At 54.1% G+C, this 23,039-nt stretch overlaps 1 protein-coding gene across 1 annotated transcript in view; it reads left to right on the forward strand.

Moving 5' to 3' along the window:
• Positions 1-23,039, forward strand: part of KCNN3 (potassium calcium-activated channel subfamily N member 3) — a 64,786-nt gene that overhangs the window by 25,570 nt on the left and 16,177 nt on the right. The window contains exon 3 of the mRNA XM_032789390.2: positions 19,615-19,756. Within this exon, the coding sequence (XP_032645281.1) occupies positions 19,615-19,756 (142 nt within the window). The remainder of the gene's footprint in view (positions 1-19,614; positions 19,757-23,039) is intronic.

Below are 23,039 nucleotides of genomic sequence, written 5' to 3' on the forward strand. Positions count from 1 at the left end.
GTGTACACGGTGAAATGTCGCCCAAAGAGATATGGCTCTAGTTTCTTAAGGGCCCACACCATGGCCAGGCATTCCTTCTCGATGGCTGCGTAGTTCTGCTCCCGGGGTAGCAATTTCTTGCTCAGGTACACGATGGGGTGTCTCTCCCCCTTTTCATCCTCCTGCATTAACACCGCCCCCAGTCCCGTGTCTGAGGCGTCGGTGAACACCATAAAGGGTTTGTCAAAATCTGGGTTCGCCAGAACTGGGCCACTGACCAGAGCCTCCTTCAGCGCCCGGAAAGCCTCCTGGCACGGCTCGGTCCAGATCACCTTGTCTGGCTTCCCCTTTTTGCACAGTTCAGTGATGGGGCCGGCTATGGTGCTAAAGTGGGGCACGAACCTTCGATAGTACCCCGCCATCCCAATAAAGGCCTGGACCTGCTTCTTGGTTTAGGGAGCAGGCCAGTCTCTGATCACCTCCACCTTGGCGGGTTCTGGCTTCAGGCAGCCGCTCCCCACCCGATGGCCCAGGTAAGATACTTCCGCCATCCCCACCTTGCACTTCTCAGCCTTTACGGTTAACCCAGCCTCCCGAATTCGGTTCAGGACTTGGGTAACCTGGGACACATGGTCCTCCCAGGTCTGGCTGAAGACGCAGATGTCGTCAATATAGGCCACGGCAAAACTCTCCATCCCCCTCAGTAGCTGATCCACCAGGCGCTGGAAGGTGGCCGGCGCTCCCTTGAGGCCAAAGGGCAGGGTCAGAAACTCGTAGAGCCCCAGAGGGGTGATAAAGGCCGATTTCAGCCTGGCATCTGCGTCCAGCGGCACTTGCCAGTAGCCCTTGGTAAGATCCATGGTGGTGAGGTACCGAGCACCTCCCAGCTTGTCTAGGAGCTCGTCAGGCCTGGGCATGGGGTAGGCATCAGATACGGTGATGGCATTGAGCTTTCGATAGTCCACACAGAACCGGATTGACCCATCCTTCTTGGGGACCAGCACCACTGGCGAGGCCCAAGGGCTGGAAGACTGCTGGATCACCCCCAAAGCCAGCATGTCCCTGACCTCTCTTTCCAGATCCTGGGCAGTTTTACCAGTGACCCGAAAAGGGGAGCATCTTATAGGGGGATGTGACCCGGTCTCCACCCTGTGGACAGTCAAATTAGTGCGTCCAGGCTGGTTGGAAAACAGCTGTCGGTACAGATGCAGCACCCCTCTGATCTCAGCGTGCTGGGCCATGGTCAGCTGATCAGAGAGGGGAATCGCCCCCAGGGGGGAACCAGCTTTTGTCCCAGGGAATAGATCCACCAAAGGGTCATCTCCCTGCCCCTCCCAGTGTCCACACACGGCCAACACCACATTCCCCCTGTCATAGTATGGTTTCATCATGTTCACATGGTACACCCGCCGGTGATGTGCCCGGTTTGACAGCTCCACCACATAGTTTACCTCATTCAGTTGCTTGATAACCTTGAAGGGCCCTTCCCAGGCGGCCTGGAGTTTGTTTTTCCTCACAGGGATGAGAACCATCACCTGATCCCCGGTGGCAAAGGCTCGGGCCCGGGCCGTGCGGTCATACCAGACCTTCTGCTTCCTCTGGGCTCGGGCCAGATTCTCCCTGGCCAGGCCCATGAGCTCGGCCAGTCTTTCCCGGAAGGTCAGGACATACTCCACCACTGACTCTCCCTCGGGAGTGGCCTTCCCCTCCCATTCATCTCTCATCAGGTCCAGGGGCCCCCTTACTCGCCTTCCATACAACAGTTCGAAAGGCGAAAACCCAGTAGACTCCTGGGGTACCTCCCTGTACGCGAACAGCAGGTGAGGTAAGTATTTGTCCCAATCCTGCGGGTGCTGGTTCATAAATGTTTTTAGCATCATCTTCAGCGTCCCGTTGAACCTTTCCACCAGCCCGTTGGACTGGGGGTGATACGCTGAGGCCCAGTTGTGCTGCACCCCACATTTCTGCCATAAGGACCGGAGCAGGGCCGACATGAAGTTGGACCCCTGGTCCTTTAAAACTTCCTTGGGGAACCCCTCCTGGCTGAAAATTGTCAGCAGCGCATCTGCCACTGTGTCTGCTTCGATAGAGGACAAGGCCACCGCCTCGGGGTAGCGAGTGGCAAAATCCACCACCACCAGGATGTATTTTTTCCCTGACCGGGTCATCTTGCTGAGAGGTCCCACTATGTCCATGGCCACCTTCTGGAAAGGTTCTTCTATGATGGGTAAAGGCCTCAAGGCTGCTTTCCTCTTGTCCTGGGCCTTCCCCACCCTCTGGCAGGGATCACAGGATTGGCAGTACTGTCGGACCTGGGTAAAGACCCCAGGCCAGTAAAAGTTCTGTAGCAGCCTCTGCCTGGTGCGCCGGATTCCCTGGTGTCCTGCGAGAGGGATGTCATGGGCCAGGTACAGCAGCTTGTGGCGAAACTTCTGGGGAACCACCAGCTGCCTCCTGATCCCCCATGACTCTACCTCCCCTGGGGGAGCCCATTCTCGGTACAGGAACCCCTTCTCCCACAGGAACCTCTCCTTGCAACCTCTCCTCAGGGTCTGTTCCGCACTAAGGTCAGCCCGGTCCCTGGGCTTCCGCAAGGAGGGATCTTTCTGCAACTCAGCCTGGAACTCAGCAGCTGGGACAGGGATGGGGACCTGCTCTCTCTCACTGGCTGGGTCTGAGGCCGCAGCCTCTCTGAGCCATGTCCCTGGTGATCCTCTGATCCCTGTGTTCCCTCCCCACCAGGTTAGGGTCCTGTGCCTTGGCAGAGTACCTTCCCCATTATCAGGGTGTAGTGCCCTTCGCCGACTCTGACTATGGGTCACAACCAGGGCACCCCGGGCATTGCTTGGCCAGACCTCCAGGTCCCCCCCCCATTAACACCTCCATGGGCAAATATGGGTGTACCCCCATGTCCTTGGGACCCTCCTTGGCCCCTCACTTCAGGTGTACCCTTGCCACGGGCACCTTGAATGGGGTCCCACCCACGCCCATCAGGGTCAAGTAGGTGTTGGACACCATCTGATCTGAGCCCACCACCTCGGGCCGGGCCAGCATCACCTCTGCACCTGTGTCCCAGTACCCAGTGACCCTCCTCCCATCTACCTCCAGGGAAACAAGGCACTCTTTCCGGAGGGGCAGCCCCGCGCCCACCCTGTAAACCAAAAACTCGGAGCCTGGAGCATCCGGCCCCCCAGAGGAGTTGACCTGGGGCCCTCCTCCCTCCTTCGCAGGCGGTACGTGGCCAGTCCCCCTTTCCTGCAAACGCTGCTCCTCGTCCAGCTGGATCTCTTTAACCCGGTGTGGGATCGGTCTGCTCAGTCTGTCCTTGAGCCTGGGGCACTGGGACCGTATGTGGCCCCTCTGGCCACATTGATAGCAGCTCATGTCCTGTTGGTCTTCTCCAACCGGTCGGGTGTCCCTGACGCTGGGCGTTCCCCTTGGGAGGGGCTTTTCCCTATTCCCCCTTTGGGAGGTCCCAGGATGACACTCTGTCTGCATCGTGGTGGGCCTGTTCCTTTGGGACTCCTCCCTGCCACCCTCCGTCCGACTCTTCACAGACTCATCAGCCAGCTGGCCTGCATGTCGCTGGTTCTCTGGCTTTTGGTCCCTCAACCACAGCCTCAGGTCAGATGGGCACCGCTCATACAGTTGCTCCAGTACCAGTGTGATGGAGTAGGGACTGTCTGTGTGGAGAACGGGAAAGCAGGGGATGTCTTTAGGTGAGGGACAGGTGCTCAGCCTGTAACCCGAGCCCGGCAGGGGGGAGGGGGGAGCACCTGGGCGGAGGAGATGGGGACAAAGGATTCGGCCGGCGGGAGTAAAGGCAGGACAGTTTGGGTTTGGGGCTGTGGGGCGGAATTCAGGGTATCCTAGCTGGGATCCAAGCACCCTGAACCCCCAGAAGGACTCAGTGGAGGGGTCCTGACTGTGCCTGCAAGCTCTGCTGTAACCTGTGTTCCTGTTGTCCAATAAACCTTCTGTTTTACTGGCTGGATAAAAGTCACTGTGGGGTCCAGGAAGAGGGGAGCAGGGCTGGAACCCCCAGACTCCGTAACAACCAGCAGTTAACCACGTCCCCCTTCGTCTGGGCCCCATCTGTCCACTTGCTGGTGTATCCCTCCATGCAAATGGCTAGCTGCAGATATGAGACCTCAGGGGTTTTATACTGACTCTGAAACCTCTCTCTGTACATCTCAGGAGTGAGCCCAAACTCGCGCAGCAGGGCCTGCTTGAATAGTTCGTAGTTCCCTTTCTCCTACTCTCCCAGTTGGCGGTACAATGCCACGGCCTTGGGGTCCAGTAAGGGGGTGAGAACCTGGAGCCTGTCCGCAGGATCTACCTGGTGCAGCTCGCAGGCCGTCTCAAAGGCATCCAGGAAGTCATCCATGTCCTCCCCCTCCTTACGCTGGGCCAGGATGCACTTATCAAAGCTCCGCGCGTCCTGGGCCCCCCCTCACCGCAGCCTGGGGCCCGCTGCCCTTTACCCTCGCCAGTTCCAGCTCATGCTGATGCTGTCTCTCTTTCTCCTGGTCATGTTCTCTCTGTCTCACGATCCTCCAGCTCTCTCAGTTTTAGCTCTCTCTCCCATTCCAGCCACTTCCGCGCCACAGATGCCGAGCGTCGCCGGGATGATCCCCAGCTGGTGGGTGAGCTTCACCGGGAGGATCCCCTGCTGGCCGTCGGTTTCACGGTGCCCTCGGCATTCGCTGGGCTCCTCCTCACCCTTCCCCTAGGCTGGGGGGTCTTGCGAAGCCCTCAGCCGCTGGCTGACCACTCCCAGCGGGAACAGACACTGGTGCCTGCGCTGCATCTGCCAGGCTGCTTCCCTCAGAGACAGAGATCAGTTCATTCAAGCAATCTCCCTCGTCAGGCTGAGCAATCAGCTGGTCTTTGGTGAGCCTCTCTCTGCACAGCCCCTTCTGCTTGCACAGCTCCACCAGGTCACACTTGCGCCGCTTGGCATACATCTTCCTGCTGGCCACTCACAGGTCGGGGTGCTTGCTGCTCCCCATGGTTTCCAGGGAGACCACTAGTGCACCAGCCCTTCTTGAGGTCACCACCTCTCTGCCAGGGTCGAGCTGCAGACTCCTCCGCCCCTGGGACTGCTCACTGCAATCCCCCGGGGGACCCTGTTACTGCAAAGTCCTTCTCACTGGGCACACACTCCCAGGGGTTAATCACCCCTGAAGTCGTCCCTTTGTTTTACTGCTCCTCAGTCACTTACTGCAGGAAGCGCCGTCCATGGGGTGCAGTAGATCCTACCGCTGCCACCAGTTGTCACGGAGTGTGGGGGAGTCCGGTCCTCCACCCCGCTTCCTGGGACTCACAGTGACTCTCAGCCAGCCAGTAAAACAGAAGGCTTATTGGACAACAGGAACGACGGATACAGCAGAGCTTGTAGGCACAACCAGGACCCCTCAATCAAGTCCTTCTGGGGTTCAGGAAGCTTAGTCTCCAGCTTGGGATTCCCTGAATTCCAACCACCCAGCCCAAAACCGAAACTGAACTAACCCAACTCCCTCCAGCCGGCCCCTTCCTTTGTCCAGCTTCCTGGGCAAAGGTGCTGACACCCTCCCCCCTGCCTAGCTCAGGTTACAGGCTGAGCACCTGTCCCTCACCTAAAGTCACCCCCTGCTCTCCCATCTCCCACACAGACAGCCCCTACTCCATCACAGTGGTGCATGACCCTGGCTCTGGCTCTGCCCTGCTGAGGCTGTTGAATGCAGAGCAGCGATAAAAGCACTAGGAAGCCAGAGTAGCTAATTGATCAGAAGGACTCTCAGCTGCCTTGTTTGCATGTTTGTCCTGCACCTGCCATTTGCCTAATAATAACGCTGTCTCTGGCTGGCAGGGCTAGAAGTGCTATTGGGAGCCTAGGGCCTGCTCCTTTCCCCCTGAGATGAGCTTGTCTGGCTCAGGTGGGCTGGGGAAATCATGGAGCACGAGAGCAGTGCAGTCAGTCTGCGGGGAGGATCAGGGCTGCCAATGAAGGGTCAGGAGATGCGCTCTGAGGACTCACAGGCCACCTGCATGCAGGCCTCTGCACTGACTCCCGGCCGCCTGCTCAAACGACCCCAGAGCTGCTTCTCCATCCCCCCGCCCTTCCCTTGGATCTTTGGGTCTCTCCCTCCCTTCTCTTTTCTCTAGATTCATCTCTCTCTTCCTTGGGAAGCACCTTCTCGCTGCCCAGCCTTCGCCCTTGCAAGCTGGTCATTGCTCAGAGGAGCAGCACAGCCTGTTTGGGCAGCAGAAAGCCCCCTCCGTAGCATTCGCATCTCTCCCACTGGCTCAGTTCTGGTCCCATAAATGGAGGCTGTGTCACAAAATCCTCTCCTAACCCCTGGAGACACAGCCGGGCACATGGCACCGGGACCAGCCCAGCCCTGACGTAAGGAACCAGACTAAGCTCCTCACGTGTAAGCCCTCAAGGATATTCCCCATGGCTGGTCACCACCTGGCTGAGGGCCCTCCACTCCCTGTGCTGCTGTGCATCCCGGGGTAGGCAGCTGGGTCCTCATGTGTCCCTGCCCTACCTCGCATTGCGAGGTCTAATCAGTACTTGCAGGTGAAGCCTTAGACAAAAGACCCCATAGTGGGCAAAGTACTGTCACAGCTGGCTGTCCACCACAGGCCAGTCCGCCACCAGAACCTAGTCATTTGTGCACTAGGATTATCACCTTTCCAAAAGGCTGGTGCAGACCATGGCGATGCCAGAGCTGCCATTCACCTCTGCGCAGTGCAGGCAGTTGGGGTCTCCCTGGTGGGAACTGGGCAGGGAGGCAAGTGCTGCTCTCTCCTGGAGCCCTGCGGGAAGAGCGCTTGCAGCACCACTTCAGTAGCTCAAAGCACCTGCCAAAGCTACTCAGTTCTCCAACTTGCTGAGGGAGAGACAGGCGACACCTTCCAGCTGCACCTCTTCACTGCCTCTTCCCCGGCTGGGCAGATTCCTTCTTCCACACATTGTGCTTGGGTAGCTGTGGCCTCCTCACTTCCAGCCAGTGTCAGTGTGGAGTCAGCAGATCAACAGCTTGTGCTTTGCATTGCCATGCACAGACGGTGCTGTCCCTCCCTGCACAGCCCCGCTTTGGGTTAGCCGCTGCTACTGCTATGCAAGGAAAGATGGAGTTTCCTAGGGCAGACAGGCCTGCCCAGATTCACTTCACTGGCTGGACCCTGGGTCGCTGTCACCCCAGGGGGCGGGTGCACTGGGAAAGGGGGGCCTCAGTCTGGATTCCTGGAACCTGCTACCAACCAAACCAAACTCCTCTTAGAGCTGTGCTCATGCATATCGCTGGCAGAGTGGGAGCAGCTACACTTGGCAATGGCTGTAGAACACCAGGAAACCATGCTCTCCCTTTAACGTGGGCTGTACAGACGGCATGCCAGGTTTCTCTGCCAGTAGGGGCCAGAGGTGAGCACAGACATAACCACCTAGGGGAGTCATGGAGGACCCAATCCTTGGCCCTGGTGAAATCCGCTTTGTGCTGCTGGGGCCTAGCTAGGGCCTGAGAACGCAGCTTGACCTCTGATGTCTTGTTGGAGTTAGCACTTTGTTCGGTGCTATCACATCATATCCTGGGAGTCTGAACCGAGCCACTATCAATAGAAGAACGTGCTGCAAAGCTGGGTCGAGTAAGCCAGGCCATCTGCTTTGCAGCATTGAATTAGCTTCCTGCAGGTTTGGTGCCACCAGACGTGCAAAAAGCTCCAATAGCCACCTGCCTCATGCCCGGTTTCTGTCTTGGAGGGTCGCCAGCCTGCAGGCTCAGTTTGACAGGAGCAATCTGCTGGGGGAGTTTGAGCTTCAGGCTGAATGGAGTTATTGGCAAATCAGAGGGGTGAAAACAGGAGGCTAATATTGATATTAGAGCTGTGTTTAGAGACCCCGATCAAGGAATGTCCCTCCACCACCATGCTGGGCGCTGTCCTACAGACCTTATGCTCTAGGTCATTCAGACTCTCTTGCAACCTGGGCTTATGCTGTTGCTCCCCAAGCAATGATAACTGTCTTGTGCTAGGGCCTGTACGAACCATAGCGAGGGACAGATGTACAGCATGAACAACCACGGCTCAGAGTCTTAGATCTTTAAGGCCAAAAGGGGTTATAGTGATCTGCAATTTCACCCAGTAATCATAGAATCATAGGACTGAAAGGGACCTTGAGAGGTGTGGAAGTAGAATGAATTATATTGTAAAAATAAGAATGGATTAAAGAAATGTTGTATGTACCTTTAAGCAGAAATAAGAAATGTTGACATACAGGTGCCAGGAAAAGAAACATTAGGCATAAACAATGGTGCTAATGGCGAAACATTAACAGAAGATTAGTAATAGTTAAGTAAGGAAATAAGATATGCATGGCTAGCCCAGGTAAACTTATCAGACTCTGCTTCCTTTGTTATCTTGCTAAGTGCTCCCCCCCTTTTATCTGTATAAATAAGATAGTTTGTGTCTTGCATGGTGCTTACATCTGGGTATTATTAGCAGAGGGCAGTGCTAATAAAACAGAGTGGGCTGACAAACTGGGAGTCCTGAGTCTAACTTTGACAGAGGGCATCTAGTCCAGTCCCCTGCACTCATGGCAGGACTAAGTATTATGTAGACCGTCTCTGACAGGTATTTGTCTAAACTTCTCCTAATTCCTGTGTCCAGGCCATCACTTCTGAGTGAGCTACAGCAGTCCTTTTAGTAAGACAGCCAAACCTGACTGAAAGATTTCAAGTGAGAGAATCCACTAGGTTCCTAAGAAAGTTGTTCCAATGTTCCCCTCCCTGTTTAAAAACTCACACCTTATTTCTAGTTTGAATTTGTCTAGGATTCCATTCTGCCTTGCTAGATTAAAGAGCAATAATTTACTAGTCTGTTTTTTCACCTCGTGTAGGTACTTAAAGACCATGGTCACTTAGCCTTCTCTTGGTTAAACTAAACAGACTGAGCTTCCGAAGTCTCTCACTGTAAGGCAGGTTTTTCCAGGCCTGGAATTATTCTTGTAGCTCTTTATAAACCCCTTCCAATTTTTCAACATGCATTTTGAAGTGTGGACACTGGAACTGCCCCCAGGATTCCAGGAATGGTCTCACTGATGCCCTAGACACGGTCCTGTTCCAGTTCAGTATTTCTGTTTACACATCTCTATCACATTGACTCGCTCAGCCAGCAGTGCACTGTGAGCTCAGGTTCAGTTGGTTATCTGCCATGACCCCTACAACTTTCCAGGACATAGTCCTCCAGCTCAGAAGTGCATCAGCATCCTGTGATGTACACCTAGCATCTGATTATATTAAAATGTATGTTCACATAAGCCCAGCTTACCAAGTGACCCAGGTCAGTCTATGGCGCTGCCCCATCCTGATGGCTTGTGCATGCTCTCTACGCAGAAAGAAAGGATTGTTCTGTCTGTTTACAGACGGCAGCACAGAGGGATTACGTGATTTGCCCCAGATCGTGCAAGAACTGAACCCACAGCTCCTGACATGCAGGCTCGTGCCTGAAGCAGCCCATCCTGCCATGGAGATGGTAAAATCAGCTGTACCTGGCAGTCCCTGTGCCAGGGACTGCGGGGACGATCACTGATCCTTTCAATGGCTCTCTGCAGCCTCTGTTTTGAAGTGGCGGACACCTGACCCTCTTCTCCCCCTCTCAGGTGCCTTCCCCCCAGCTGCCTGACCCCTCCTGGCACTGGTTCCTGTGCACAGGATCGCAGCTCCACTCAGGTTTTGGCCTGGCCCCATAGCTGCGTGGCCTGTGCTGCCAGTATCTCTGCCTGAGTAGGAGAATCTCCAGGATCTCTCCTGGGACCTCGGGTGGGAAGTTATGGGAGATGAAGGCATCGAGAGCAAGAGACCTTTCACTCTGCTTTCCAGGTGCCTGGACTGGGCGCCCGGTCGCTGCAGAGCACTATGACTGCCTGGTCTAGGTTGCCGGGGTGTCACAGAGTCACCGGCGACGCTCTGGAACTGCTCCCCACCAAGCCAGTCAGGACTTTGGGGAGCCTCCTCTCCCTTGGAGCAGACTGTCTACAGGGCAAGAAGCTCACACGTCTTCACTTCCTGGGTCTCTCCTTGGAGCATTCAGCATCCTCTGCCCCTCCGTGCGCTTCCCACAGCGAGTGCGCCCAGGTGGGGTCCTGGGGAAGCCACAGGATCCTGCACCCCCACCTTGCAGTCAGACGTGACTCTCAGCCAGCCAGTAAACCAGAGGTTTGTTCGATGACAGGAACAGGGTCTAACACAGAGCTTGTAGGTACAGCGAACCGGACCCCTCAGCTGGGTCCATTCTGGGGGGCAGTGAGCCAGACCCCCACGTCTGCCCTCACTCCTCGTCCCCCACCAAGCTCCAGACTCACCACCCACTCCAGCCCCTCCTCTCTGCTCAGCTCCTTTCCCGGGCCAGGAGGTCACCTGATCCCTTTGTCTCCAACACCTTCAGTTGGCACCTTTGCAGAGGAGGGGCCCAGGCCATCAATTGCTAGGAGACCCTGGCATTTAGGCCTTTGCTCTGCCAGATACTTAAGAACTGCCTAGGAGACACTGAGGCACCAACACAGTATTCAGAGCAAACATTAAGAACATTCCCAGTTCGTCACACGGGGCCTGTTAAAAGGGAATTCAGATTGCTTTAAGTCGTATGGAAGAGGGCTGGTGCCACATGCCCTGACTGATCAGGCTTTTCTGTGCTGCAGTGATGGGTATGGTTATCCAACGGTGCTATGACAGTGTGGTTTATGGGTTCTGTATTTGGAGGATTTAAATGGTCTGGCAAGGTCCCTGGGCTCTCCTGACTGAGTTCCTGTCCCCTGTGGGATTGATCTGGAAAATGAAATGTAAATAAATAAGCATTGATACTAAAAAATAGCCACTGTACAAGTTAGCAAGCACCCTACTCCAGATCACAGCCATGGTAATGATCCATACCACTACAGCAATATTCTCGGCCGAACAGCAACCCTGAACAAATGCATCCTTACGCCTCCCAGCTGGGCGAGGTCTGTGAGACACAGAGATTGTGCCACCGAGACTGGAATGCAGCCATCTCTAGGGTCGCCCACAGAATCCATCAAGAAGCAGCAATGCTACATGACCATTTAAGACAGGAAATACAGAATAACTTCGTATCCAATTGAGAAGGCAGGTGTCAAAATGCAATTAATGGGGATGGAATTGGGCCAGGACACAGGCTGGCAGAGCAAGCAGCCCCCAGCAATCTCCCTAACCCTCTACCCACACTCTGCTGGGCAGGGGGCAGTTAGGACGCAGAATAATTACTTGATATGTTGTACTAGTGCTGCCCAGGCATAATGGCCAGGAGAGCTGGTGGCTACGTTAGAGGCAGCTGCAATACAGGGAGTGTCTGCCAGTGCAGAGCTCCACACAGAGAACGTGAGTAGGGGTGGGCGTGGGGGAACCAGATCGTCGTGTGCATCTGTCACCACTGCCTCATGCTGGTGAGGCTGCGCCGGCAGACTCGCTCCTTGCTTTTAGGACTCAACACGGGAGTCCGAGCTCCGTGGCCTCTGGTGAGGCTGCACTCAGGGCCCATCAATGCTAATTGGGATGGTTTTGAAGCTATGGACACCTGTGACCTGGGGACCCCGACATGCATGGCACATGGGATGCTGTGTCCCTTGGTCACTTTCCCCCAGCTCCATTCATCTTCCCTTTCCCTCTGCATTTCACAGCCCTCTCCTCTCTCTTCTCCTCCTGGCTGCTGCTTCCCTTTTGTTCCCTGCTCTATTCCTCTGCTGCCTCCCAACCCCCCGAGTTGCCAGGGGTGGGTTGTGGTTTTTCAAAAGGCTTTGCGTTGCTTAGCAACCCATCAGTAAGCTTTGTACACTGCGCCTGCTCGGCACAGGGGTTCTGGCTGAAGCACAGTGAGATTGACGGCTCCCCCACTGAGGGGGCCACATTTTGCCCCCATCAGAACAATTATCCCTGGTGTGCTGAGCACAGTGACCCCTCCCCTGTCCCACTTCTTTATGTTCCAGAAAGTTCCCACCCATTAAGCTGCTTGGAGCCAGGTAGCCTGCAGCACAGCTCCCCCAGCTACAGCTTGTTCCACCTCACTCCCGGGGGCAGGGGGGATGATTCTGGGGCTATTGGACTATCATCGGCCCCACACCCATTCTGGCTTGTGGAAAAAGACATCAGTGCAGCTTCAGGGTCAGTTCCCAGTGACCAGCGGCAGCTGGTAATCTCCGCGGGCCACTCAGCAGAGCGTGAAGTGCTCCCTGAGAGCACAACTGGGAGCTCTCCAGATGGGCATTGCATTACCTTCATTCACCCCCCTGCCACAGACCCAGCTGCAGCTGTGTTTGGTGCCCTTGTCACCCTTGTCTCTTAGCTCAGCCTCCCCAAGCCAGCTCTGCTCCATTACCACTGCCAGCCTCAACCCCTCCATTTGCCCACTTCTCCCTCCTGGTCACTCCCCTCCCCTCCTCTCCCAGGACATCTACACAAACCCGTCACTCGCTCGCTGTGGACATTGCCTAGCAGTAGTAACATGCATCCTTGGACTAGGATACTCCACTTCCAAACTGGGCTGAGAGGGCAGATGCGTGGAGGAGGCTGAGCTTAGAACAGCTGTCAGCTCCCTTGGAAGGAACACACAGTCCCAGAGGCTTGGCTTGGTAGGGACTGGCCCTGCACTGGGGGAAAGCAATGGCAAGGGAAGCTGAGAGGAAGCCGAGTAGCCTGGGCGAGTTTGCTCCCAGCAGCAGCGTCACTTGGCTTTGCTTGTTCAGGAGAAGGCGGGTGGTGGAAATGAATGCTCTGGTCTGAGCCTTTGGCGTGAGCGTGGTCCTGCAGCCGCTCTCGCAGCTTTCGCATGGCAGTGCGTGCCAGCGGTCCGGCTGGACAAGCTTCATCTGTTCAAAAGTGCTTTTTGGGAAAAAAGAAAAAAACTTTGGTATGTTGGCCTGTCCCTAACCCTTTTTCTTCTGAACCCCACCAAATTGTTCTCATCAGCCAGGCTCTTCCGTTCACGTCCTGCTTGTGGCAGGCAGACGACAGCTCCAAGCCCTTTATCAGAGGCATACAGCTGCCTGATGATGGGGAAGTACTTTTCCAGGGGGAGGAACACCCTGCTGACTGGTTAGCAGAGAAAGAAGTAACCCACCAAGTGAAAATCTGCCTGCGAGAGGGTATGTGCATGCAGCAGAGGAATGGTTTAAATGCATAGTGGAGAGCGAGGCTGGAGTAGCATGGTATTGGCAGTCGCCTCAAACAGAGCTGAGATTCCTGAGTCCACCTCCACCCTTGCTGTAGTAACATCTTGCTATCCATGGCTGTGTCTGGGGTTGACCAGACGCACTGCTCTGTGCTGGAGTGATGCAGAGCGGCCAGGCTGCATGGGTGTTGGCACTCTGCTTGCTTCCTCCAGCCCAGGACTCCTCGAGTACTCTGCTTACTAACTGTTCCCCCTTGCTCAGGTTAAGGGTTTTCAGGGCTTACGGCTCTGCTGTTGGCATGCTGATACTAGAGGGTAGGACTGTGTGCTGCTGGGTTTCTTTCCCAAGGGTACAAGATCCTGCTACCACCTTCTATTTATATAGCATCTTTTATCCAGAAAGATGGGAAAGCATTTTACAGACAGCCTGGCCTTAGCTGGAACTGACTTGGGGGAAAGAGCGCCACCTACTGAACTAACAACACTACCTGAAGTCTCATGTGCAACAGCTACACACTTAGCTTTTGTGATAAAGCAAGATGAGCGCCCAGTCTGGCACAGCTGCACACTGGTCCCATGGAACTGGTTGTGCAGAGAAAGGGAGGTGAATAGATGGCACAGAGATCTCCTCACTGGGCATGGTTCAATGGTGACCTCCGTCTGCCTTTTGCAAATACAGCCCGGGAAGGGGTGGGGGGCTGGGTCTTTCTGCTGCCCCTGGTTCCGTGCAGTGTCCCTGGACTCAGGAGCGGTGCCAGGGTTTCTGACGCCCTAGGTGGACGGCCGTTTCGCCGCCCCGTGCGGGTCCGGTGGACCTACTGCAGTCATGCCAGTGGACGGTCAGCTGCTGGAAAGGCTCCGGTGGAGCTGCCGCAGGCATGACTGTGGTAGGTCCACTGGAGCCTTTAGACCAGCGCACTGCCCGCCGAACTGACTGCGTCAGCTCTACCAGAGCCTTTCCAGCAGCGGACCGTCCTCCGGCATGACTGCGGTAGGTCCACTGGACCCGCGTGCCGCCCCCTCCCCGGCAAAATAGCGCCCCCCCCAAAATTCTGGCGCCCTAGGCCATTGCCTAGGTCACCTAAATGGTAGCGCCGGCCTTGCCTGGAGTGCCTTGGCCGACACTGTTTTTTTAAAGGCCGTGCGCTACTTCAAGGAGGAATGAAGTCTGGGAAGCGTTACACGGGAGATCAGATTACATGATCACAGTGGTCCCTCCTGGCTTTGGAATCAATGAATCTGAGACAGACTATGGCAAGAGAGAAGCTTGTTTTGTTTAGTGCTGGGGCCTCCGGGACATGCCTTTCTGACGTCCTATAACCTCTAGCTAGGCACTGGGTCCCTACAGTATCCGTCTCCTGGTTCCGAGAGAGTGCGGCTGTGCACTTGTGGGGAGCCTGGCTGTTTTTCTAGCCTGTCCCCAGGTGGGTCGCAAAGGGCACAGTTGTCTTCATGTTGTGCTGGGAGATGGTTTTTAACTTGGATAAAAAAGTTGTGAGGCTGTTTTCAGCACCTCCCATCAGCGCAGGAGGCTTCCCACATCCTTTGGTTTCCCAGTCAGCCACACTGTATCATGTGACTTCCCAGATAGCTGGCCGGCCCAGTGGGAGTCAGCATTCTCAGGTGCTTTTCAGAACAGCTCCTATCCCACTGGGGAGATGGACACTGAGCTGCAGGCAAGCTCAAGAAATGAGGTGTATCAAATGAAGCCTCCAGCATCATCTGAAAGCTCTGCCTCATCTCTCCCGGCATTCAGGGCATGGAGGTTTTCCCACCTCCTTCTCCCAGGGACCCTGCATCTTGGTGATCTTTCCTTGAGGGAGGAGGGCTGAACACAGCTCCCCTCCGCTACAGCCTGTCAGTGCCACTCTGCATCAGCCAGGGCCATCCCGATGATGCAAGGCACTCCCTTCTCTGAGGGCGGAGGGAGCATTCAGCCTCCACAATACTCCCGAGACTTGCCCTCACAGCCCTGCGTTGGGCTGCCTCCGTAACACTGGGCTACCCAATGAATTGTGGTCTCTCTCACTCCTGAACAGCTTCATTACTGCAACTTGGAGTCTGGAACTGAGAGAGGAAGTCTGGTCTTCTCCAAAGCAGGCATTTTTTGCCTCTGACCCTCCGCTTTAGGAGTAGGGGATTGAACTGACTAGCGCTGTTACATACACCAGCAGCCTCTCGCCCATACAGAAAACAAACAGTCCTGTTCCTAATTTCCACTTCAACAGTGTTCTCCATCTCAGATCCCAGAGCGCTGCGGGTAAACATTAATCCCTGTGGGAGGCCAAATATCATCATCCCCTTTTGTGGGAACTGAGACCCAGTGTCTTCCCCAAGTGACAGCGCTGGCAAAGAAATCAGGAGTCAGGACTCCCAGTCTCCTGCTCTAACCACTAAGTCACACACTCCACCAAGAGCTGGGAACAGCAGCTGGGAATCCTGACTCCCAGTCCCCTGCTCTAACCACTAGACCTCTCTCTCTGCTATACTAGGGTGGGGAATGTGATATTAAACAGATTCTTGTCAACATATTTTTTATGCTTGCATATTTCATTAGACTCTCCAGATACAGGAGACTCAGGGAAATAAAAATAATTATAAAACAATCCAGAGAGTTCTGAGTTGAGAAACTTGGACAAATTGATATGCAGGAAATTGCCAAAAACTCCATCTGTTTTCCCTTAATGATTTCACAAGGAAGCTGAGAGAAACCTGCCCCTGAGAAGCAAACGGGCCTTGGCTGATCCAGCCCAGCACCCTATCAAGCATCTGATCCCCTCTTCTCCAAAAGGCTGGAAATAAACATCTTGTACACAGGAAGCAGATGGTGAAGAGTCAAAGGAAACCATGGAGTCATGGCTGGGTCTTGAAGACACAGGAGCTGTGGTTCTCATCACGTCTGGAAACCAGGCCATTGGGAACTGCATGACAAGGCTGGGTACCTCTGAGAGGCTCCATATACACAAGCTTGCTGCTGCTTGTTGGAAGTGGCTTCCAGTCTCGACAACTATTGCACCTGTACAGAAAGCAATCATGGTAACAGAACATTGGGCCATGCCCTCTGCCACCCACCAACCAATGCCAGTGCATCTCCTCTTTAAAACACTCCACCCTGGAGTGCTTATGTGCCAGCCACCTGCCCTCTGCTGGAGAGGTCTGGATTTGGATTCCTTTGCTAGGAGTTCGTCCACACTGCTCGGACTGGGGGAATTGGGGAGCTGGTTTGAGCGCCCTTCTGGGGCAGAGCAGCAAGAGGCTGGGGGTGCCATCTGGCATGACAGTGGAAAGCCCCATGAGGTCAGCAGCCCAGGCCGCTCCTCACTAGTCAGAGCTTCTGGGTATTTGAGCAGTTGGAACATAGGTCTGGAAGGGAGCATCTGGGTCATGGAGTCCGGCTCCCTGCTGTCACAGGCAACCCCTCATAGAATGTTGTTCATAAACTTGTCAAGCTTTATCTTAAACCTAGCTAGGTTATCTGAAGGGGTAAGGTGTCCTGGACCTGCCGCCGGGGGAAGAGACCAGAGTCCATTGCTGTGTGTGCTGACGCATCACCGCTGGGACATGCCGTCCAAGCCAGCCATGTGGTTCCAGTTCATCTTCCCCAGGTTACAGCACAATTACTGCCATGGAGATGGTCTGGACTGGCCTGAACTGAGCAGAGGCCCTTGACAAAGCTCGCCTGCAGAGGTGGGGGCCAGAGGAGCAGTCCTTGGTGCTGCACAGGAACAGGAAGAAAAGCAGCTGAGGCTGTGGGGCCAGCCAGAGAGTTTGTTGACCTTGTCAGGGACAGGAAATGGACCAGAAGTCAGTGTTTTGCATGTTCCAAAAGACGGAACGTGGCAATGGAAACATTGCAAAGTTTCCCTGGAGTTACTAGCTAAGGCTAGCAGTGCCACTGAATCCTCACATGCTTTGAGTAAAGCGCATTCACAAGTCTTTGGAGGATTGGGCATAAGTTTTCCTGCAGTGGAACCTGACCCCCTTTCCTGGGGATCAGCCAGGGAAAGAGCCAGGAGAAGGTGGGAGCAGAGCAGGGGGCATTGGTTAATGTGACGCTGAGTCTCTAGTCTCCCTAACCTCAGTCAGTGGCTGGGTGAGCATGTGTGTAGGTGTAGTAACAGAAGTCAGGAAAAATACATTAATATTGGGTTGATACTAACGTCCTCTGCTCCTTCCGAGTTGTTTTACAAGCCTCTCGCCTGGAGACTGAGCTGCTAACTAGAGAAGTTCAGAATGATGTATAAAGCCACAGAAAGGAGTTGAAATTGCCAGCACGCTCTGTTAGTTTGTGCTCTTTGTTCGCAGGGGGCATGTGCATGCTAAACCCATAATCCAGGGCCAGTTTCACATGCACGCTCCTTTTGAAAAGCAGGAGGCGAGCTGCCATTGCTGTCAAACATCCATACTGCGGACAGTCTCCATGCCAGTTTGAGCCCAAGTAGGGAATCTTGTTTAAAGTTATCAAAGGTGTAAACCAGCGCAGGTGCATTTCAGTTCTGTCAGGAGGGGAAGGAATCTGTTCTCATGAGGTCTCCATCACTCGCAGTGACGTGGTGATAATGAGTTTGCAGGAGGCAACATTGTGCTGTGAGTTCAAATGTAAATGAAAAGTTCATGAGGAACATTGACAGATTGAGCAGCTGGTGGGAACGGAGCAGCAGCAGCAGCAGCAGCAGATCTCAGGGTATGTCTACACTGCACGATTATTTCGAATTAGCTTAAACCGATATTACAAAACAGATCTAATAAAATCGGTTTAGCGCGTCCACAGTGGGATCTCTAAATCGATTGTTTGCGTCCATGGTCCAAAGCTACCATCGATTTCAGGAGCGGTGCACTGTGGGTAGCTGTTCCTCAGCTATCCCATAGTTCCCACTTCCGTGTTGAGAGCACAGTGCCTGATGGGGCAGAAAACACTGCCCCGGGTGGTGCTGGGTACAGCCTCACCCCTCCCTTTGTGAAGGCAGCAGACAACCCTTTGGCGCCTTTTTCGCGGAGTGCATTGAGCAAACGCCATAGCACAGCAATCTTTCCCTTTTTTTTTTCACGTGGTGGTGGGGGGAAATAAACTGAGGAGCTGTTCCCTGAACCAGCCAGACACTGTGTTTGAACCTACAGACATTGGGAGCTCAGCCAAGAATGCAAATAATTTTCAGAGACTGCTGTGGACTGTGGGATAGCTGGAGTCCTCAGTACCCCCTCCCTCCCTTCATGAGCGTCCATTTGAGTCTCTGGCTTCCCGTTACGCTTGTCACACAGCGCTGTGTATCCTGGAGTTTTTTATTCAAACACTTTGGCATTTCGTGTTCTGTAACGGAGCTGGATACAACAGATTTGTCTCCCCATACAGCGATCAGACCTAGTATCTCCCGTACGGTCTATGCTGGAGCTCTTTTTCGATTTCAAACTGCATCGCCAGCCGTGCTGATCAGAGCTCCACGCTGGGCAAGCAGGAAATGTAATTCAAAAGTTCGCGGGGCTTTTCCTGTTTACCTGCCCGCTGCATCCGAGTTCAGATTGCTGTCCAGAGCGGTCAGTGCTGCACTCTGGGATGCTGCCCGGAGGCCAATAACGTTGATTTCCGTCCACATGAACCCTAATCCGAGTTATCACTATCGAATTTAGCGCTACTCCTCTCGTTTGGGAGGAGTTCCGAAATCGATTTAAGGAGCCGTTTAACTCGATATTAATGACGACGTCGTGTGAACGGATACAGCGTTAAATCGGTATATCGGCCATTAAACCGATTTAAAGTCGCAGTGTAGACCTGGCCTCAGCCTGCCTCTCTCCTCTCTATTCAGTCACATCTGTTTCCCCATCAAACAGACACCCCTGCCCAGCAGCATGGCTCCAGTGCAGATGGAGCTGGAGGGTATTTTGCTGAAATGTGACTGCAACACTGACTAAAAGCAAATCAGTCTTTCTGCTGAGTCTTTGCTGTGTGTGTGTGTGGGGGGGGGGGGTTCTTATGAGGAAATTGTGAAATTGCTGCTGCTGCTGGGGAACATTCTGTTGCATTATTAATATTTATTCCCTATTTTGCAATATGGTTCAGAGACTTTCAGCCCAAGGTTAATTATGTCCTGGGAGAGGTGTGCGCTTATCTGATTCCATAATCTTGCCACAAGTGATTTTTTAAGACCAGCTGCTTTAGCAGTGCATGGTTCTAAGCTGTGGTCCTGAGGCCAAACGGAGGCAGGGTTGCAGATATCCAGCCTGATGCCACTGAAAATGCCCTTTTGACCTGTCGGTTTTGCAGGGCTGGGTTGTGCAGGAACAAGACAAGTGGTTGCTTGGTGTCTTCTGCAGCTGCCTTCTGACACTGGGGACTAGAAAGGATAGCCAAGGCCCTATTTCCATGAGCACCATTATCTGACCTGGCAGAGACACCCGGGTGCGGGATGAGAGTTGTGTGAGATTACTGGTGTCCTGTCCTCTCCTGCTACACTGAGGTGTACATCTCCTTGGCAGGTACCATGATCAGCAGGATGTGACCAGCAACTTCCTGGGTGCCATGTGGCTCATCTCCATCACGTTCCTCTCCATTGGCTACGGTGACATGGTGCCTCACACATACTGTGGGAAAGGCGTCTGCCTCCTCACCGGCATCATGGTAAGAGTGTTTTCTCAAGGAAGCAGCCCAGGAGAAGAAAGTACACAATCCAGAGTAAAGCTTTGGCGAGCCGGGGCCAGCAGATTGCCCCTCACACCCACCCACTGGGGCCTTCCTATACTGAGCCGTGGAGATCCTGCCTTGGTTTCCTTCCCATTTAGAACACACTCCTTGAGGCTCTTCAGTCAAGGACTGGATAGGGCTCCATTAGGACTCCACTGATTCCCCTCCCAGGGTCTAACCCAGGGCCACAGCTTGGGAAGCAAGACAAGGCAGGTTTTGGTTGGGGGATTTTACAGAGCCCCCTTCCTTCCCCACTGGTTGGGGGCTTCTCAGCTAGTTTGTCTATGAGCAAGACTTCACAGTTTTTGCTCCTGCTGCTCTGCTGCTGAAAATTGGCAAGGCTGGGAGCTGGGGAGGTCAAACCCTCATCAATGGTAAGCAAAACTCACAACGTTAATCTGAACCACTGCATGCAATGGGACGAATGGGAGGCCTCCCGGGCAGGCTGGCACTCAGTGGTGGAACTCACTCCGGTCTCTGGATCTCTGCGTTGGGCTTCCATGGATCCGACATGTCCTTTGTCTGAGGCACGAATGACACTTAGACGGGATCTAACAGGTGTTTTCCAGATCTTGACACACAACTTTGGAGGGCGTGTGTCTGTGTGGATACCTGAAAAGCCTGCAAAGTACTGTGGGCCCAGTTCTGTAGCCAGCGGATGCACAGCGCTACGCTGGGTGGGAAGGCTGTAGTCTGTATAGTGTCTCAGCAATACTGGGCTACAGCAGTGGTTGCCAACCCTCAGTGGAGCAGTGGGAGCTGCCCACTAAGCAGGCAGATAATCCCAAACCACGCAGGCTGAGCCAGGGATATATAATGGGCACAGGTGAGTCTTTAGAACAAGTACAGGGCTGGCAAAGACCCAGCTGCCACTGAGTACAGGCTGCTGAGCAGTGCTGTGTGACAGAAGTTTTCTGATCTCATCAGAGCAGCTCCACAGAGACCCTGGTCTGTGCGACAGAAATATCCCTCAATCAGTGCCCAGCAGTGGGGTTTGGCAGCTGTCCCAGACAGGCCAACCTCTCAGCCACTGGTTTTTACAAGCATCTGCCTTTCTCTCCCCACACTGAGCTGCAGCCCATCTGACTGACTGTCCTGGATTGTCTCACTGACTTACTATCAAATCCTCCCAGCTCCTGCAGCCATGCTCAAGGAAAGCTGTGGAAAGCAGGCCTCTTCCTCAGTGTGCAGAGCTGCCTTGCATGCTACGTGTTACTGGGAGACTGGTGCAGAATAAAGGGAGTGGGGAGAATAGTTTTATTAGTGGACTGAAACATCACCTGGTCCAGCAAACTTTTCCAACTACCTCACTCCTCAGCAGCCTACAATGGGCGACTCTTGCTGTGTATTATACACTAGGATCCTCGCTTTGGAATGCAATAATGCTCCCTGTTTTCATTAAGCTAAACTAACCAGTCATGGCTACCCACTGTTTTACAGCCGGTGTCTGAGTCCCACAGTCATTTATATTGCTAGCCAAGGCCTGTTCCTCTTTCACGTACACTTGGATGCGGGGAACTCTGCTCCTTAGCCCCGCTTGAGGCCAACAGCTCCGTGGGGTTTCCCAGGCAGGCGCTAATCCTCATGGGCACCCTCTGCATCAAGGAATCTCTCTCCTGCTGAGTCATTTCTCTCTCCTCCCTCCCTGGCCACACCCTTCCTATGCCAGGCTCCCCATGATGCTTACAGTAATTAGTTAAAGGCAACCTCCCCATTTGGTTACCATGGTGAACATGGAGGCCAAGGCTAGGCCTGCATGTGTGTGTGCTGTGACCAGGTTTAATAACAGGCATCTTGCAGAGTTCCCGAGTAACTGTGTGGTGATTAGCCACGAAGCAGGGGTCAGAGCGCTGTGGCTGCTGCCTACCAGGGAGTTTCACCTACCACAGCAGACACTTGGAGCTCCTCTGCATTTCAGTAGGAGACACTATGGCAGCTGCCTCACAGCATCGCACAACTTGCCTCTCTGGCTAGGCATTTTGAAAGCACCCAACAGCGTGGTGTCCAGCCAGTGGCCTCCGGAGGCCCTGTCAGCTCTAGGCTGCAGTACCAGAGTGAGCAGGAGGGAGAACTGGGGCTGATTCCCCCAGTGCAATGACATTGCCTGCAGAGAAGCGTCTCTCAATCTCGCTCTGAGAGAGAAGCAAAGCAGACTCTGCACTTCCAGGCCAACAGAGGATGGGTGGATTCGGTACAGGAGGCTGGGGTGACCCACCCCCATCACAGGTAGGGATATCTCCAGGACAAGCCAATATCTGGAGCAGGCTAATGCTTGGTTCCTAGAGCTGTTTGTCAGAACAGTGAACAGAGATGGTGAGCATCCCTAGTGTACTTGTCGGGACTAGATTCTATCTTAAAACCGCTCAGTGCCAGCTGGTTTCAATCACGTTGGAGCTACTCCAGCTGTTGTAAGGAATCCTTAGGCGAGACAAGAAGCCAGCTGTGAAGTCTCCACACCCCCTCATTCCATTTGTCATTTTCACCTCTTCATTAATATTTCATTTTGTCTGTTTTCCATAAACTAAGCTAATGGAGTCAGTTCTCCCAGGGCTGAGTGAGAGATACCGGTCCCCTCTCCAAAATCCTCTTGATACATTCCAGCTTCTAGCGTTCTCCAGCTGGAGATGTCCCATGGAAGCCAGCCTGAAGCAGAAGCTGAGAGGCACTTGAAGATGGAGGTGTGCAGCCTTGACTAGCCAGAGAGATGGATGGGTCGTTATTGAATGAAGATTCACAAAATTGTCTGTGTGGGAGGTCCTGGTGCTGTGCTGCACTGTTTGGGTCATGATGCAACATGATCCTGACTGAGCACTATTGTGTACTGACACGCTGTCACCAGGCAAATGCCACCACATCCACCAGGAGACAGCACTGGAACTGCTGTGTGGGTCTCTGCTTCTCCAGTCCAATAGACAACACCAGGTCCTCAACTGGTATAAATTGGCACCACTCAGGATCTGGCCCAGTCTTCCCTCCCCAATCATTGGGCGCTGGGGATAGTGGTATGTCTTCTCTCTACTCTTCCTTTCTATCGTCAGGAGAGATCCCAGCAACCACTGTGGGGTGCGCAGAAATCTGGGTAGAAATCTACCTGTGTTGAGTAGCTGCATGAGGCCTGTGCACCAATTAAGCCTGCTTACACCTTTGGGGTTTAAGTGGTCCACAGCCCTGGGGGCAGGTCCTCCGCATCGAGGGATGGTCCACGCTACCCCATGCTGCC

This window comes from Chelonoidis abingdonii, chromosome 11 (assembly GCF_003597395.2).
Source record: "Chelonoidis abingdonii isolate Lonesome George chromosome 11, CheloAbing_2.0, whole genome shotgun sequence".
Lineage (NCBI taxonomy): Eukaryota > Metazoa > Chordata > Testudines > Testudinidae > Chelonoidis > Chelonoidis abingdonii.